The 18,718-nt window shown below is 44.3% G+C and overlaps 1 protein-coding gene across 2 annotated transcripts in view; it reads left to right on the top strand.

Annotated features, from left to right (window-relative positions):
• Nucleotides 1–18,718, top strand: part of RARB (retinoic acid receptor beta) — a 168,600-nt gene that overhangs the window by 25,508 nt on the left and 124,374 nt on the right. For both annotated transcript variants that reach the window (XM_039251936.1, XM_039251935.1), the window contains exon 2: nt 3,582–3,730. Coding sequence is in view for 1 of the 2 variants with exons in the window: in XM_039251935.1 (XP_039107866.1) it covers nt 3,582–3,730 (149 nt within the window). In the remaining variant the exon portion in view is untranslated. The remainder of the gene's footprint in view (nt 1–3,581; nt 3,731–18,718) is intronic.

Below are 18,718 nucleotides of genomic sequence, written 5' to 3'. Positions count from 1 at the left end.
GTGATAAGTGGTTCTCACCCATGGGAAAAGACTTTTACCAAACTTTGTAAAAGGTTCTGGGGTCTGTGAGGCTGCTGCCCTTTTCAGAAGCGTGCTTTGCCCTGAATTTCTTGGGTATTAAATTGCCCAAGCTCTGTTTCCTCTCTTTGGGAGAGTGAAATGCCGGATTCCCTTTAGGACATGTATTTAAAGTGACATATTTATGGAAATTACCACCCACTTTTGAAATTCAGGACATAACTCTGACAGCTGAATCCAGCCCTAACAGAATTCTATTTACAACTTTCCTAGACAGGCCAGATTAGCTGTTCTACACAAGCGAGTAGAACATTAAAACACCCACACACACACACACACACACACACACCACCCGTTGCTTCTGTGGAGAACACAGTGCAGTCTTGATCATGGCAGTGACGACACAGGTCTGTCAAGAGTTGTTGAAACGATTGGGTGGAAGTGGAGTCCTACAAATAAAATCTGAGAGTTTGGGGAGGCATTTGGGGAAGGACTCACTTATGTTAATGTATTAAGAGTGACATGGCCTTTCTAGAAGTCTGTATCAACATGAATTCAAAACTAACAAAATATTTTTAAATAACCCTACCTTTGGAGCTAGCAATTCCACGTCTGAGAATTGATCTTCAACAGGCATGTGCTGAGATTAGCTACAAAGAGGTTCATCATAATGGAATGTTGTGCAAGAAAAATATTTATGGACAAGGAAATAAACTCATGACATAGTAAGTCAGAGTCCCAAACAGAATCTACAGTTTAAGTCCACTTTGGTTAAACAAGCAAGCCAAACAAAATCATTTCTATGCATAGAAAAGGGGCCTGGAAGTATATTGCTAGGATGATGACTGCACCTTTCTCTAAGTAGAAGGGTTGGGGGGAATGCTCTGTGTGTTTGCTTTCTTAGATTTTAACAACGGGCAATATATCACTGTGTACTTTTAACCAGTTCTGTTTTCTTGTTGACGTCATTATTTCTCATTTGCTTTCAGTGAAGCTGATTAGCTTAGTGTTGGCACTGCCTTTGCGTTTACAGCTTGAGAGCTGATCTGATAAGCTTTTGTGACATGTCGGATGCCAGGCTTTCTGCAGAACACTTGTCACAATAATGCCAAGCTGTCCGGAGTAAGAGCTGTCTTTGCCCCAGATACCTTGCTTCTAACCGATAGGGACTGCAATCGATTTATCTACTAGACCTGTGTTACTCTAAGGAATCCATTCCAAGAAACTTCTGAATTATGAAAATACTATAATTATAGTTGATTGTACTCCAAAAGGGTAATTTTTTTTTGAGGAAGCAAATGAGTATATAAATCTCTTTGGTTTGTAATCGTGTTACCTAACGACTTAGAGGGGCCCTTAGTGCTTAGAATAAAGAAGAAAAAGAAACAGGGGAAGGTTCATGTATTAATTCAACAAGTATTTATCGATTGCCTACCTACTGTGTGTCAGCACCACCAGGCCTGGAACATAGCTGTAAATGCTGCAGGTAGGTTCCTTGGCCTCACAAAACCCATACGTGGAAGGTGGCAGAGATGGAATATCAGTTGTATACAAACTTTCTAAATTTGAATACTAGTTAGGGCTTTGCAGAAAAGAAAAGAAAAAAAAAGAAAAGAAAAGAAAAGAAAAGAATGGGATGTAGTGATCAGAGGTGGGAAGGGGCCTCTTCTGTGGAAAAGCCATCTCTGAGGAGGTGATATTTGCTCTAAGAGAGCTCCAGGTAGGGGGAACGGTTTATGTGCAATGGGCGTAAGTTGGTCGGAGAGCTCGGCCTACCTAAGAGATGGAATAGAAGGCAGGTGTTTAGAGGCCGATAAATGAAAATGATGGAATTCGGTGGCATTGATGTTGCTAAGGGGCTGTATCATGAAGAGCCTGGTTGAACACAGTAATGAGATTGACTTTCATCTAACTGGTGACTAGTGGAGGGGTTTTGACAAGTAAGGGAGAGGGATTGACTTTAACTTTTTGAACATTTACCTGACTGCACATTTGGGGAAGGGACCCTAGGGTAGAAGCGTTGGCGCAGCGAGACCCTTGAGTAGCTAAGGTGGGAGATGACGGTGGCACGGTAGCAAGATTATAAAATGAGGGTCTATTCATAGTGTGTGAAGGGGTAGAGTTGCCCTGGGCTTCCTCAAGGTTTAGCTGTAAGACGGTAACGTCGGTAGAATATCTCGTCTGGAAGATTGTACATAGTGGAACAACTAGAAATCTTACTCTCTGGGGAATATGCTGTGTACTGTAAAGTAATTTGGGGATTGGAAGATTCTGGAACATTATTCGACAACTTTGAGTAAGTCACTCCCTTCCTCATTTCCATCATACTTCATGAGCTCTTTTGCCTGTGATGGGAAATGGGCCAGGACTTGCTTTGACTTTGAGCATGTATCTGGAGAGAAGAGATGGGAAAACCTTTGGGTCTTAAATTCTATGAATTCCTATTAACCATGGAATTAACCATGGAATTGGGTGGTTAGAAAATGAGATGGGGAATCATGGGGTTTTTTGGGCTTTTTTGTTTGTTTGTTTTTTTTGAAAGAGAGAGAGACAGGACACAAGTGAACGATGGGCAGAGAGAGAGAAGAGAGGTTTACACGGGGCTCGTGTTTTTACCCAGAGGAGGGCTCATCCTCACCCGAAGCGAGTCTTGCGCTCACCGGATATGGGACTCGAAATCGTGAACCGTGAGATCATGACCTGAGCCAAAGTCGGATGCTTAACGACTGAGCCACCCAAGCGGCCCCGTGTATTTTCGAATTTAGAATAAAGAGCGGTATGACTCTCCTTATCAGGATAGCCCACTGCTTCTCAAACATAAGTTGCATATTCGGCAATCTGAGGGTTTTGTTAAAATGCAGTTTTGTTAAAATTCCATAGACTCGAGCTGGGACCTGATGGTATGTTTTTCAGTAAGATCTTAGTGGATGGTGATGCTGATGCTGATTAGAAGGTGATGCTGATGCTGCTGGTCCAAGGACTCGTCCCGGAGTAGCAAAGGCCTTACCGAGTTATTGATGAATGTCCCTTATACTGCCGCGTGCAACAGGCCCTCCCCCTGTGCTTCTCCAGTGGCTGCTTTGGGCATCTTCTTCATTTGTCGCAGGAAATTTACTTTCGATTAATTAAATAAGCAACGGGGTCAAACAAGGCATTTCAGAGACTCCCCGTGAATCAGACGCGAGGGGCAACAGAAGAGCGAAAAGAACTCGGGGTCTGCAGCGAGAAGATCGGACTGTGCGTCTTGGCCCTGGCGCCACGCTGTGGGTCTGGGACGAGCCCCTGCGCTCCCGAGCGTCTGCTCGTCGCGAGGGGAGCCTGGCGATGAAACCCTGGCCCTCGCGGCGCCGCGCTGCAAGTGGGCGGCGTTCGGGCTTCCCCTGTGGCCTGGAGCGCCCGCATCCCTGCCTCGTCCCCGGCGCTGTGCCCAACGGGACAGGCGTTCTTGCTCGGGTTACTGCTCAACTTGGGGCAGAGGCCGGGGATGTCACTGGTGAAAAAGAAGTGAACTGATAGTCTCTCTCTTTTTTCTGCCCCCACCCCCGACCCCGCCTCCACCTTAGCGATTGAAACACAAAGCACGAGCTCTGAGGAACTGGTCCCGAGCCCTCCGTCTCCGCTTCCTCCCCCGCGTGTGTACAAACCCTGCTTCGTCTGCCAGGACAAATCATCCGGGTACCACTATGGGGTCAGCGCCTGCGAGGGCTGCAAGGTGAGTACCCAGAGGCCTCTGCGCCCAGCGTGCGCTCCTCGGGGTGGGGCCGTGGGGTGCGGGGCGTGACCCGCTCAGTTCCAGAAACAGCCAGCTTTGCCCTGGGCAGTGCCACCTCCAGTGTGGTGCGCCATGTTGGATGGTTTCATTTCTTCCTTCTGTCTCATGAGTTGAACATTGAGAAACTTCTGCCAGTGACTGATTGGGGCCAAACGCTCTAGGGCCCTTAAAATAACATAACAGTTCTTTTCAGGTAACCAGAGCTTTTTGAAGGAGTCCTGAAAAGCTTCACCCTGTTTCTCTTTGGAACATGCCGTCTGCTGTCTTTGTGGTTTTATTTTATTTTTAAATATGACTGACAGTCCACTAAATCAACTTGCTGAGAATCCAAGGTTAGAAATTGGGATTTATCTTCTGGCTATTTCTTCAGCCCTGTGGCCTTTGAATTACAGTTTGATTTTTAGCCTGTAGGGACTTGCTACTGTGTGTATGTCGTAAATTCTGTAGCGCTGGATTTAAAATTCCAGCCTACAGAGTAGGGGAGGCTGAACATGTGTCACAGAGGGTATGGCTGCTTTGAATCAAGTTAGACAATTGCTATCGAGTCCAACAGTCTTAATTGAATGAATGAGCTTCTTATTTTTTTTCGAGAGAGAGAGAAAAAAAAAGAAACAAAGAATGACTTCATAGGCAAATCCAACTCATCCAGAGGCCATTTTTCAAAGGCACTATGGCCGTCTTGAGCTGGCCCTTCCCCAGATACACAGCTTCTTTATGTTCTCTCCGATGGTTGGTCAGATCTGTTCTTTTTATGTCTACACTGGATGGCACATTGTAATTATACACATGTTGGAATAGTGTTACAGGTGCTCCCATCAGGTGCTCAGAGACATTCTGTATTTGGCTTGTTGGAGTTATTTATTATTTCTGTATGTACTGGTTAGGCACCATCATGTAACAGACCATCTGAAAGCCAAGTGGCTTGAAACAACAAGGTTTTATGTAGCTTACGGTTCTGTGGGTCAGCACTTCAGGCCGGGTGCCCCGTGTGGCTCATCCGCTCCCAGCCACGCTCCCCTATGTGCTCCTGGTCAGCTGTAGGTTCGCTTGTGGCCCGTGCTTCTGGGGGGTTGCCGAAGGCTCCTGTTGGCTGGGTACTTTGGTCTTTGCCTCATGTGATCTCTCATGCCCATTGGGCAGGTACTGGCTTATTTGCACAGGCAGGATTCTGGAAGAAAGAACAGACACACACAGGTCTCCAGAGGCCTGGGCTCACATGTGGTACACTGTCACTTCTGACACATTCTGTTGACCAAAATAAGTCATAAGACCAGTCAGTGATGGTCAGGAGGTAGGAACATAAACTCAACCTTCTTCTTTCCTTCTTTCTTTTCTGTTCTTTTCTTTTTCCTTTCCTTCCCTTTCCTTTCCTTCCCTTCTCTTTCCTTTCTTTCCTTTCTTTCTTAACATTTATTCATTTTTTAGAGACAAAGACAGAGTGTGAACGGAGGAGGGGCAGAAAGAGACAGACAGAATCGAAAGCAGGCTCCAGGCTCTGAGCTGCCAGAACAGAGCCCGACGCGAGGCTCGAACTCACGATCCGTGAGATCATGACCTGAGCCGAACTCGGACGATTTACCAACTGAACCCCCAGGCGTCCAATGTAAACTCAACTTCCTAAGGCAAGGAGCTGGAAAGTCACATTATTAGAGGCAGGAATACAGGGTAAGGAAAAGCAGAGGCATGTTTGCATCCAGTCTAGTGCACTGAATGCCTTCTTATCTGTGACCCAAAGTGGACAGGGGCCCCAGCATGACAGCGCAGCAGCGCACACAGTCTGGCATATAGTGGGTGCTTAAAGATCGAGGCTGCACAAACACATAAATGTCACTCAGCCCTTGAAGAAGAAATGTGAGGTTTCCCTTCTTTTCAAGTCCTTTCAGTAAACATGCATCATTTTACAGAGTGAAATCCACTGACGGCTTAGGAACAGCTCTCTCCCTCTGGGATTGTGGTGGTTGTTTTCAAGGAGCGTCCTTGCCTCCAGTAGCTTCAGATAAGGTGGTCAGGGAAGTTCACACAGCAGCCAGTCGGCAGCTGGATGAAATGGGAAGCATCTGTGTGTCCAGTGGTCACTGTTAGTACTGGTTGCTAGCAGACCCTGCCTGGTTTTATCCTGAGATTTGGGACATCCGTGGCCGAACACCAGTTCACTCTGTGCACCTGTTGGGCAATACACAAATAAATCCTTTCCTAATGATGGGTGGGAATTTAGAAGGCACTCCTTTGTTTAAATTTTTTTTAATGTTTTATTTATTTCTGAGAGAGAGAGAGAGAGAGAGAGAGCGTGAGCAGAGGAGGGTCGGAGAGAGAGGGAGACACAGAATCCGAAACAGGCTCCAGGCTCTGAGCTGGCTGTCAGCACAGAGCCCGACACGGGGCTCGAACCCACGAACCGCGAGATCATGACCTGAGCCACAGTCGGACGCCCAACCAACTGAGCCACCCAGGAGCCCCAGCACTCCTTTATTTAAAAAAATGTTCAGGGGCGCCTGGGTGGCTTAGTCGGTTAAGCATCTGACTTTCGCTTAGGTCATGATCTCGCGGTTCGTGGGTTCGAGCCCCGTGTCCGGCTCTGTGCTGACAGCCAGCTCAGAGCCTGGAGCCTGTTTCAGTCTGTGATCCCTCTCTCTCTGACCCTCCCCTGCTCACACTGTCTCTCTCTCTCTCCTAGAAAAAAAACCAAAAAAACAAAAAAACATTGAAAAAAAGTTCAGTCACGTCCTGTCCAGAAACCCAAATGTGGCGTGTTGTGACTCAGCCTACCTGCTCCCATTATGTCCTGGGAAAAGAAGTGGTGCAGCACCTCTCTCCCTGCCCAGATTCCAGGCCCTACACATTAACCCCTTTCACGGTCTGTACAGTACACGCCATTTTCATCAGCTCTTAGTCAGCTCATTCCCCGACCTCCTGTTGTAACTTGGGTTTCAGACTCTTTTTAGGAAAAACCCCAAGGAAAGCAAAAACCCAGCCCAGCCCAGGCGACTTTGATAAACTTGGTTCAGCTGTTCAGAGTGTTGTGATGCCGTCACTTTTTGAACGGAGTGAAAGCCCAGGAAGGCTGGCCGGCCAATTGTTGAATTTGAGGGTTTTGTCTGGTGGGGCGAGCTCTGAAAACGTGGGCTGCCTTTCCCTAGGTTGGTGAGAAAGCCTGGCCTGCGTAGTGGTTTGCTGGGAAAAGGTCGTGATAAAATTCACGGAACTGAAAAGCCCAAGATGGAAATATAGTATAACGGCCAAAGGAGAAGAAATAACAAAGAAAAATTAACAGTAACTCTCGTCATTTTTAAAAGTTACTAATACGGTGCAGAGTATATTGTATTAAAAAAAAAAGACGAAACCTCCATAGTTTTACCCCGGGAGAAAAACCTATGTTAAATCTATTTTTCTATGAGTACATGCATGTACATGGATGTGGTTTTATTTTTGCTTTTTGTACAAAAAAAATGTATGCTGGTTTTAATCTGCTTTTTAAATTAAATAGTCTTTCGTGACCAAAATTGAAACAAGTGCATAGCGTTTATGGTTATAACATTCATGTAGTAATTTATGGCTATATCGTAACTTATTTAATGATACGTGTTCAATTAAGGGGTTTGCAGTTTTTTCTCTATTACAAATAATAACGTATGGCCTTGAGGTATATCTATGATCATTTTTTTTAGGATAAATTAGTCGAATCGGAATTTCTAGGTCATTGGCTTTGTACATTTTTAAGGCTTTTGATACAGATTGCCAAAATGCCCCCTAAAAGAGGCATATCAATTTAGTGTCTGTTAGTCTGTTAAAAGTTAGTCGTATTAGAGACTATCTAGTAGGAATCTCTCCCATGTGCTAATAAGGTAATGAATCAAGAGACAACTTTTCTCCTGGAATTCTGCCTGTGTTGAATTTGGTTGTTTATAGTGGGCCCCATGCATGTTATCTTTTGGGGCTACCAACTGGTGCACCACAGGACCCTGATCAACCTATAAGGGCTGGCCCATTTTTTGGCTAGAGAACAAAGATCACTGTTTCGGGTTGGGAGCCTCTGCTCTAAAATAGGACTCCCAAACAGAACCCAGTTTATGTGTGTAAGAAGTAATGCCCAAGGTGGCTTCCGCCTGTCATGACCAGGATGGCATTACTGACTCTTATCTAGGGAAGAGAACCTTCATCTTAGGGAATAGGTGGCCATCTCAGACTCAGAATTTAATGAATGGGTCATAGTCTCCCTTGGGGATGGCCAGTGGCTACTGTGTTGACACAGCATCACTATGGCAACATCACCACTAGATGCACCGTAGGGAGGTCCCGTTGAGGGGATTTCTGGCTGAGGGATGACAGTTTTTTGCAAGGGACAAAGAGGACATAAAGTGAACGTGTAGTGTGGTTAGCCAAGAAGGTTGAACAACATAAAGTGATAAGGGTGATTTTCATGTGTCTTCCAGAAATCATCTGATTGCTCATAGTTAGAATTTATGCATAATTTTGGCCTTCCTCATGTTTTATATTGATTATGGAGTTTAGAGTGAGAACACCAGTTAGGCTGGTATAAATACTATACATGTAAAGACTAACTGGGTATTTGAATCCTAGTCAGTCTAGTTGACAGCTTTGTGACTTTGGGCAAGCATCTTTGTGTCTCTCTCTTCTCATCTGGAAAAATGGAGATGATAATAGTCTCTACTTCATGGTATTGTTGGGAGTATAAAATGAGTGACTATAAAGCAAACAGACAGTCCCTGGCACACGATAAGTGGTATTTACACTCAGTTATGGTTTGTGTTATCATTAACTTAATAACTTTTGCACAGTGGTGTAACATCAGGTGTGTACTCTTGGTATTCTTTCTTGTAATGTTTTTTCAGCAATTCTTCATTCCCTTATACCAGCAATGAACACTGCCTTTCTTTCAAGACTCAGGTTAAGACCCAACCACTCCTTGGAACCCACACTGATCATTCCAGTACAGGGGTTGGCAAATTGTTTCTGTAAAGAGTCAGGTAGTAAATATTTTAGGTTTTGAAGGCCATCTGGTCTCTCTTACAGCTACTCAACTCTGTCATGGTAGTAGGAAAGGAGCTATAGGCAGTATGTCCAGGAATGGTCATTGATATGTTTCAATAAAACTTTATTTGTAAAAGTAAGCACACATTTGGCCCTTGGACCCGGTTTTTGGACCTATGCTCAGGTACATGGTGGTATGTTCTTTCTTACAATTCAGAAAGCTCAAAGGCTGGTGGTCCAAAGGACTCATGCCAGAGATGCCAGGCCTGTTGTTTCTGGTGGACTGTAGGCCAGGGAATGTGGTGCTTCCTTCCCACTTGCTTCAGAAATATTGTTTAACGAAAGTTGATGTCCATTGCCCAGGGCTCCGTGATGGGAGCTTCAAGACTTCTCTCTCTCTCTCTCTCTCTCTCTCTCTCTCTCTCTCTCTCTAATTTTACTCTAACCCCTCATTCCCACTCCGCTCCCACTCCTTTGTCATCCAGAGTCCTTATAAGTGAGCTGCTTCCAGAAACACCTAGCATCCTACTGTGGAGACGTTGCTGTGATATATTTTATGAGCTGCTGTACTAGTAAGCTTTTCTTGCTTATAACCCAAATGCTTGTTGGCTTACAACAGTAGACATGTATTAATTTGTCACAATTCTGTGCAGGTTTTCTTGTCTCGGGTCAGGCGGTTTAGGTGGCCGCACATGACAGAGTCCTTGGCAGAATGACTGGCCCTCTTCCGGGGTTCCCACTCCTTGTCCATTAGCCTAGACTGGACTCGTTCACGTGGTGGTGGAGGGATTCCCATCACGAGAGGACAGGCACCAGTGAGCAAACCCCTGGTTGCGTCACATTTGCTAACATCCTATTGGTCAAACAAGGTATGTGGCTAAACCCCAGTCTGATGGGCAGAGAAATAGACTCCACCTTTGAGGAGAAAAAGTGGCCAAGTCACCTTGCAAACAGGGGAGTATATTATAGCAGGAATTTCATGATACATGGTCAACTATATTCGCCATTCTGTCATCTTTTGGCAGAAAATTACTGACCTAAGTTTCAGGGCGTATGCCAGACGCTGGAGATACACCAGTGAACACAAGAGAGATAGTCCTCCTAGAACTTACTGTCTCATCCAAATGAGGAACAGATGATAAACCACTCAAAGTTGGAAGAAGAGGAACAGAATGGTCTGGTAAGCAGCAGTCGAGGGGTATCTGATTTATTCAGTAGTGAGGGGAGATCTCATGACTGGAAGAAGCCAGCTATGTAACAGGGGAAAGCATTTTAGGTCAGAAACTGAATCGAGGGCAATTTCTTCTTCCTTTGCTATATCCATTACCTTCTGTGGGTGTTAATAAATTTGTGAAATTCTAATTCCAAGGTATGAACCCAGTCCTACACCAAATGTTAAGGTAAAACTGTGAACCCAGTTATTGTACTCATTCCTTATTAGGGATGGCTTATGTGGTGTGGGTATTTATACGTGGAGGCGTGGGTAAGGCCGGAGGAAACTGTCCTGTTGGATACCTTCTCTATACCAGGCACTGGGGCATTTGATACTCCTATTTTGTTTAATTCTCATAAGAGCACTCTAGGGAATAGGCTTACTGATGCCCATTTTACAGATGAGGAGACTGAGGTTCAGAGAGGTAAAGGAACTTCGTTAGGGTCACACAGCTTGTCTTTTTGAAGGCTACGATTGAAATGTTATGGCTGTTTGGAAAACACTCCACCACTTGAGCTGCATGGAAACAGAAGGTAGGAAGCAGTTATGTGTTACGTTCTAGAGTAGGGGTTTCATGAGCTAACAAATTAAAAGCGGGTGGGAGAATACGAAACAGAAGAACAACCCTCTTGTCTCCATCATTTCATAAAAGAAATGGCATTTTTACAACAAAAAGCAAAAAAAAGGAAGAGCTTATGAGGCAGTCCTTCCCAAGAAGGGCTGGTTAACAGACGGGACCCACCCTCGGGCACGCTCCCAAATGGTGCTGTGTCCTTGTTCTCTGCTTTGCTCTTGATGAGTGGAAACTTCCCATCTGTAAGCCACCATTTGGGAGCCACTGTCCAGTCCCCATGGAGAGCCCCTGGGTGCTACCATGATGGTGAGCCTTACCCACGAAGGCACAGAGGAAATGCTCGCTCAAGGTCACGTTGGTAGCCTATTTAAAGCAGCCTTTAAGAGTTTAAACTCCACTAGCCCCCTCAGTCCCTCAGGGCTAATTTTGTCCATTTTCTCATCTGCCTTTGTTTTCCTTGCCTCTGAAGAAGGGAGGCCCTCATCTCCACGACAGTGTCCGGCCGCTGGGCTGTTTTTTTCCTGGCAGAAAGCAAGTAGTATGCTCTGTCACAAAAAGTTTTGCAATCAGGAAGATGGATGTCGGCACTTAATTTTAGAACTTCTATTAAATACTATAAATGTGCTTAGTGATTTTATTTGACTGAGGCCACTTAAAACGACATTGTTTTTTTCTGTTTTGTTTTGTTTTTCTTTGGCACAGATAAACATAAGAGGTATGCTCTGTTTAGAGAACATTCCTGGCTTTTCCACCCTGATCTTTGCTTCTGTTCAGAGGTCTGCCGTAGTCCTGGGCCCCATGCTAAAGGCAATAGCAAAAAAGTGGACAATGTCTGGATGCTGTAAGAGCTAAAGCTGAATTACAAAGCTCGCCATCGAGCTCTTTATTAAGTTTTTGAATCACACAAAGTAGGTCCCCTCATAGACCCAAAGAGCTCTTCTTATTAAAATCGGCCACTAATGGAGAATTGACTTATTCTGTCATTAATCAGACATCTATTAAACACCTTCTGCAACAGGCCTTAGGTACAGAAGTGAAAGGTTTTATATATTTTGTTCTCAAAGTTGTATCCCAGTGTGTATGAAGTACGTGTAACAGTTATTTTTGGATAAGTACATGGTAAATCTTTATGGCCTGAATGGGTAGACAAACAGTGCGTGTACCGTGCACTGTGACCCTTAGGGGCTTTGAGGAGCACAGAGATTGGGTCTCACATCCCTCTGAAACATTCAGGGAGGGAGTTATACAAGTCATGATTTTATGATTTTAACATGATGTGTTAGCATTTTCCAGCTGGGGAAGAGGAGAGGAGCGTCTGAGGCAAAAGTTGAAGGCAAAGGAACTTGGAATAGCCTATGAAGAATTAGGTGGGAAAATGGAAACATACTCATTCTGTCAGCATTCGTTTTGCTTAGTCCTGTGCAAGTAACTGGGTATCAGCCAGGCATGAAAGATGTTCCAGAAGACTCATTACATATCGTGTCCTCAGAAAAGCCTTTTCCAGAACCCCCCAGTTAGATCCCCCTCTTTCACATTTTTTATTGTTCTCCTCTGTAGCACTTCGACTGTAATCAAGTTACTATTTGTGGAGTCATTGGTTTGATATCCCCTTCTTCTTTCAGACTATAAGCTCCAGGAAGCCTGGGGCTGGTCTCAGTGCCCAGCACAGTGCTCTGCACATAGTAGGGCTTCAGGGCATGAGTGATTTTTTTTATCACAAATTAGTTCTAATGATACAGTAATTAATACAGTAATAAATGACATAAGCAGATAGAATTCTATGGCAATGCACACAATAGTATAATTTTATACAGCCTATCTAATATAATTAATTGCATCTCATTATATAGGGTTTGTAATGATGCATTAATGAAAACGCTTATAAATTTTATAAACAGGAAAAGGCCTTTTACGGCCAAAGTGCAGCTCATTTTCTTAGTAATTTCTGCCTTCCACCTCAGAGTTAACCCTTCTGTGCAAAAGATATCTTCTCTTCAGTACTGTCTTTAAGCAGACTCTAAGGACTAGTAACTGCAAGGATATACTCAAGAACACTGTGAATTCTTAGTGCTTTAATGTAAATAAAAATCTTGGGGCACCTGGGTGGCTCATTCGGTTGGGCGCCCAACTTCAGCTCGGGTCATGATCTCGCGGTGAGTGGGTTCAAGTCCCGCATCAGGCCCCGTGCTGACACCTCAGAGCCTGGGGCCTTTTTTGCATTTTGTCTGTCTCTCTGTCTCTCTCTCTGTCCCCCGCCTCCCCTGCTCATGCTCTGTTTCTATCTCTTAAAAATAAATAACACTGAAAAAAAATTTTTTTTTTAAATCTCAACATCCAAAACCTACTTCCATGTCTAGAAACACGAAGAGAGCTGAAATGCAGTCTGGCTTCTCCTAGTAATATATCCTGCTGAAGAAGAAAACACATTTTTTTCTTCTGGATAAATGTTATTCTAAACTGAAAAATCATTTTGGGTTAAGAAGGCAGAAAAGTCTTTTTTTCCCCCTGGTGTATGAATAAACAGTAAGCAGAGGGCGAATTCTTCATTAGCCTACAACCCTGTATTTTGTTTTCTCTTGTTGGCTTGGTGAAAACAGTTGATTTAATTTGGTGCTTTTAAATGGTTTATTCACTTTCTAATGGTTAAGAGTTTAGAAATGCTGGTTGAAATGCATACTTTGCTTGTTGTTTAAAAATATCTGGGGTGCTCTCCTTTGCTGTCTTTGTCAAACAAGCTAACGGTCTGCCATTTTTGGTAGGAGTTTTACCGGTGTCCTACACTAGAGAAGCACTTCTCTATATTCATAGCGGACATGTTGACTCGAAAATGACTCACCTCCCAGTGATGTCTCAAGTGCTGGTTTCATGTTTTGGTCAATTAAAAAAATTATCAAAAACTGACACTCTTTTTTCTGATTTGAAGCCAGTGGGTGGTGGGAAGCAAGAGAAGTTGCTTTGACGAAATTTCTAGAGACCCTCTTCTAAAAATGAATTGTGACAATGTATTACAATTACACCAGACAAAACAAAAAATGTATTTTTGTCAGAGAAATAAGAGAATACTTTCAGGGCTTCCTGAGAGTGATATAAATTATGACTGAAAACCATTTCCATTTGAATCAAATGTATACCGTCATAGTGGTGATTTAGTTACTTTTGGGAGATGAGCATTGCGGCCTTTTCTCTTTCTAAACCTTTGACTAGAGAGGGTAAATAGAGTGCTTTCAATTCTGTATTTTCTTCTCCTGGGTGAATTCTGGAAAAAAGTAATGAGAAGTGAAATTGGCCAGAGCGTCCTGTTCTAGAAGCCCCCTTATTTCTCTTCACAAGGGTATGCTGTGATGCCCTGGTCTTCCCCCTCTGTGTGGCTGCCTCTCTCCGCACCTGCTAGACCTGTGTGTGAGCACAGAAACAATGAAAATATCTTATACTGATAGTGCCTCTTAAAGTTTCTAAAGCACGTTCACATAGGGAATTAAATCACGCTCAGCTGAGCTGCAGTACAAAACCAAACCAAACAAAACCAAAAACACTCCATAATGTGCACTATCTTGTCCAGAATTTTTTTTCTTTCTCACATTATCAGTTCAAGGCATGTATATCTGGTTGGTATCTTCTCTTTTCTGTACAGGGATTAGGAAGACTGGCTCCTTCCAGCATTAGAGCTCAGCATCCACTAGGTCTTTAGTATCTTCTGGGATGAGAAAGAGAACATGGGGGAGGTGGCACGCCTGCTTCTTAGAAGCCAGGGCCTGAAGCAGCACGCATCATTCGGCAAGAACTGCTCGCACGACCAAAACCAGGTGCAAGATGTGTAGTCTAGCCTCTTGCCCAGGTATAGACTTGTCGTCAAGGAAGGAAATAATGAATTTGGTGGAGCACTAATAGTTCCTGCCTTAGGCTTTTATTTGATCTTCATACCATTTAGAGAAGTAGGTGGCGTAGGTTTCCCCCTCCATTTCTCAGATGTGAAAACTTTCAATTTTCTGGGACCGAGTGCCATGATCCACGCTTTCGATTTATAATCTACTTCTGTTACTGACGTGGTTATTGGGGAAGCCAGCTTGGACACGTTTCTGCATTTAATTTTCCTGAATCTTATCAAACTGTGTTTTCAAAGTTTATGATTCTAAACATCTCCATATTCCCAGTCTGTTCTGTTTTGATGTTTTGAGAGGCTGGCAAGGCTTACCCAGTAGAGTGAGACCTTCACAGGGGTTAGATTCCACAAGGCAAAAATCACATGTAGCCAGAACAACCCCAGAAAATCCCTGTGGCCAGCGGACTTGCGGAGACTGACACAGGTCTCTCATTAAGGCCTACAAAGCCATTTCTTGCTCGGGCTATGGAAGCTTGCTGCTGCCCCTTCTGTGGAGCACCCAATGACGCCATTGCTTTGTTTTCCTGTTGTACCCAACATATGCGTCCCTAAGCCTGAGAATCGTACCCGCGTCACGAAAGTCACATGTCTTTCTAGATACTTCTTTGTTACAGAGTTGCTCTTCCCATAACAGTTTCCTTGGGATTGGCATCTCTATGGTGCCGTACACAGACTGGGTTTTTGTTTTTTTTTTGTTTTTGTTCAGTATTTTTCCACTTCACAGGGGCGGCTGAATGTGTCATATGGAGGAGCCTTGCCAGAACGGGGAAAATGTTGTTCCGTGGACCCTAGAACTCATCCCTGAAAACACTCTAGAAGGGGAGGGGAATGAAGCCCTGTGTGCCTCTCCGCCTGTACAATGCTGGCATTGTTGGGGGGGGGGGGAGAGGGAGCAGGGCCCTGGCAGGCGGGCCCCATTAGAGCCTTGTTCCTTGTTCCATATTGAAAAGATGACATTCCTTTGCTAGCAACGTCCTGCCCAGATTTCTAGCACCAGTTCTGTGGCCAGCACGGTCGCCCGGGGCATTTTTGTTTGGGTTGGTTTTGTTTTCTTTCACAAGCAGCAAAGTGCGGGCTACAGGAGTGTACAAGGTAGAACTGTTTTGATAGAGGCTTGTCGGTGAACTTGTGAGTAGAGTCCAGGTGGCCCGTCTGCTTCCTAGCCACCGGTGTCAAAATGCGAAAAGTCGGATATAGCGCAGTTAGCATAGTAACTCATCCTCAAGTGTTCCCGTGGCAGCCTTTGGGTTTTAACATGGGCCACCTCCTTCCTCCTCAGGATTTCGTGTAATGCTTCGTTTATAACAGAGATGGGTGGATTTGCAGAGTAAATATTCCAATAAGGAAAAGCAAAATCTTCAGTGACGCCCCCAGTTCTGCTCCTGTGGAGACTTTTTCTGTGTCTGGGCAAAGAAATCCTTTATACTGGCTGTAGCTCTGAACTGGAGCATGTAAAATGTACGTCCCAGGTTCTGTGAGCTTTCACATAATGAGCAGTAGAACACTCTGAGGTGGGTCAGTGAGGGGGAGAAGGCTTTGGTTTTATAAAGGATTTTCATGGCTAAACAAATTTGGAGAAGCCGGAATGAGCAAGCGAGTCTGTGCCTTTGAATCTGAAAATAGCCGCCTCCTGAGTATACAACAGCACCATTCATGCGGGCTTGGAAAGTCCCCCAAATCATGAAAATTATCCTTATCCGTCAGACCCAGCAGGGATCATCTGACTGCTCCTCAGGGAAATGAGAATTTGAGGGTAGATCTCACATCCCTATGTCAAACTCCAAGAGTAGATGAGCCCTACTATATCCGGGGACTTTGGGAGTGTGGGCTTACTTTTAACCAACAAGTACTTTTGGAAGCTGCTGCCCTCATTTATATGACCCCTCATTAACATAAAGAATTAGTTTCAGAATAATAGAATTTGTGGGGAAGCATGTTTCTGATATTTGTCTCCAGGGGCATCCCCTGCTGTCTGAGATGCGCCTTCAACTGATTGGTACCCTAAGTTAGCAAATTTATAGACAACGGGTTCCGTAAGATATTTCTGATGGCATCCATTCCATGTGAATGTACCATTTATGATGTTTATGATTGCATCAGAAACATCAGGCTAAAACGCGTGAACAGTTTTCAGTATATTTGTTGTGCTGAATTGGGATAGAAAATGTCTGAGAGTTACCAGTCTGCTGCCAGACATTGTGGGAAGAGGGTATTAGAAATGGAGTCCATGAATTCCGGTTATTTTCCCGAAATGGAATTAAATGTAAAATTTGTCATTCAGTGGTGTTTTGGCCTTAAGTGATTCTTTCCTGCTTTTAAGAGCTAGGTGGGAAAGAGGTTCTGTTGCAATGCGTATTTGGCGCAAATTCGTGCCTGTTGAACGGCTACTTCAATGTCATGTACATATCACACATACGGTTATGGTATTTCTGTAAATATTTTTCGCAGCTGAGATCTGCATACAATTGTGAATTACATAGCAAGCCTAACTGAGTCCAATTGCCACCACCAAGTACACTCGTTTTTAAACACGGACTCATAATGAGGTCATTTGTTTTGGTGTCGCCCACGTGTGGGAGGTTTGCTGGGAGAGGGTGCACAGGACTGAGATCATGGATCTGGTGTTTTAAGAAACATAAAAGAGTATTTTTGAATTAGTCTGGATCAGGTATTCCTTTATTATTTGATTCTGTTTCATCCATCTTATAGCTCTAGGCCTCAGAAATAGTACATTCCTTTTCTCTACTATTGCAGGAAAAATAAGAGCATTGGATGGGAGATGATAGTGACCTCCAAGGAACTAATCTTTTCTGTAACGTGAAGATGTTGTCAGTTACTGTAGACAGGCCCACGGAGCAGCAGTGGAAACGGAAGTTATGTTTAAGTTTTATAGTATTTAGTATTTTAATAACTTCTTTATTTTGGTGTTTATTTTTGACAAACTGTGTGAACAGGTGAGGGGCACAGAGAGACAGGGATGGAGGATCTGAAGCAGGCTCTGCGCTGACAGCAGAGAGCCTGATGCAGGGCTCGAACTCACAAACCGGTAGATGATAACATGAGTGGAAGTCAGATGCTCAACGTACTGAGCCACCCGGGTGCCCCTGAATAACTTATTTTAAAATAATAAAGCTGAAATTCTTACAAGGACACATAAAACACTTAAAATTGGATAGAAAAAGTGGCTTAGGTGTTTCAAACTTGGTATCTTTGGAACCCTTGATTTTTATCCGAGCCACCTGGGAGCACCAAGTGGCGTGGGTTCATGTGCAGTTCTGAAATCTGCTGGAGCGCCAGCCACCTCTCTTCTCCCCATTATGAAAGCCCTTTCTTTGTTGGAGGCTCTGTCACTACTTTTTTTTTATTTAAAAAAATTATTTACTTTCGAGAGAGAGAGACAGCAGGAGCAGGGGAGGGGCAGAGAGAGAGGGAGACACAGAATCCAAAGCAGGCTCCAGGCTCCGAGCTGTCAGCCCAGTGCCTGACGCAGGGCTCAAACTCACCAACTAGATCATGACTTGAGCCGAAGTTGGATGCTTAATGGACTGAGCCACCCAGGTGCCCTGAGGCTCTGTTACTTCTGTGCACAATGTATCGAGTAAAGTAACCTTTATGGCCCTACCTCATACACATGGAATAGAGCAATGCAGTCATACTGTGGGGGGGGGGGGGACATTGGTGTATATCACCAGTGTCTGCCTCCCACCCTCTGCTTCAAGAATCACCACAGGTGTTATTTTTTTCCCATATCCATGTGACTATTAGTGCACTTGTCTGATACATATGGTTACATTCACATGCCTGGAAGAAGAAGCCTCTCCCCATCAGTATCAAACTCTTTGGGGCCCTTAGCAAGAGGTTTATGTAAAACCCCTTGGGTAGAAGCACTCATTTGTCTGTGCCTTCTGTTTTTTATACCATTAGTCTCTGCCAAAGAAAAAAAAATGTTCTGCCAAATGTTTACAGGTTCCTTAAGCATAGTTCACAGATTAGATTTAGAAAAAAAAAAATTATGTCCTACCCCAGGGGCATCTGGGTGACTCAGTTAAGCATCCACCTTCAGCTTAGGTCATGATCTTACAGTTTGTGAGTTCGAGCCCCGTGTTGGGCTCTGTGCTGACAGCTCAGAGCCTGGAGCCTGCTTCGGATTCTGTGTGTGTGTCTCTCTCTGCCCCTCCCCCACTCATGCTTGTGCGTGCATGCTCTCTCTCAAAAATAAACATTAAAAAAGTTACAAAAATAAAAGTATGTCCTACCCCAAACTGCCTTTCT

Source organism: Hyaena hyaena, unplaced genomic scaffold (genome assembly GCF_003009895.1).
Source record: "Hyaena hyaena isolate Hyena2069 unplaced genomic scaffold, ASM300989v1 scaffold_403, whole genome shotgun sequence".
Lineage (NCBI taxonomy): Eukaryota > Metazoa > Chordata > Mammalia > Carnivora > Hyaenidae > Hyaena > Hyaena hyaena.
Note: the sequence above shows the minus strand (reverse complement) of the source record. Positions and strands in the feature narration are given on the sequence as shown.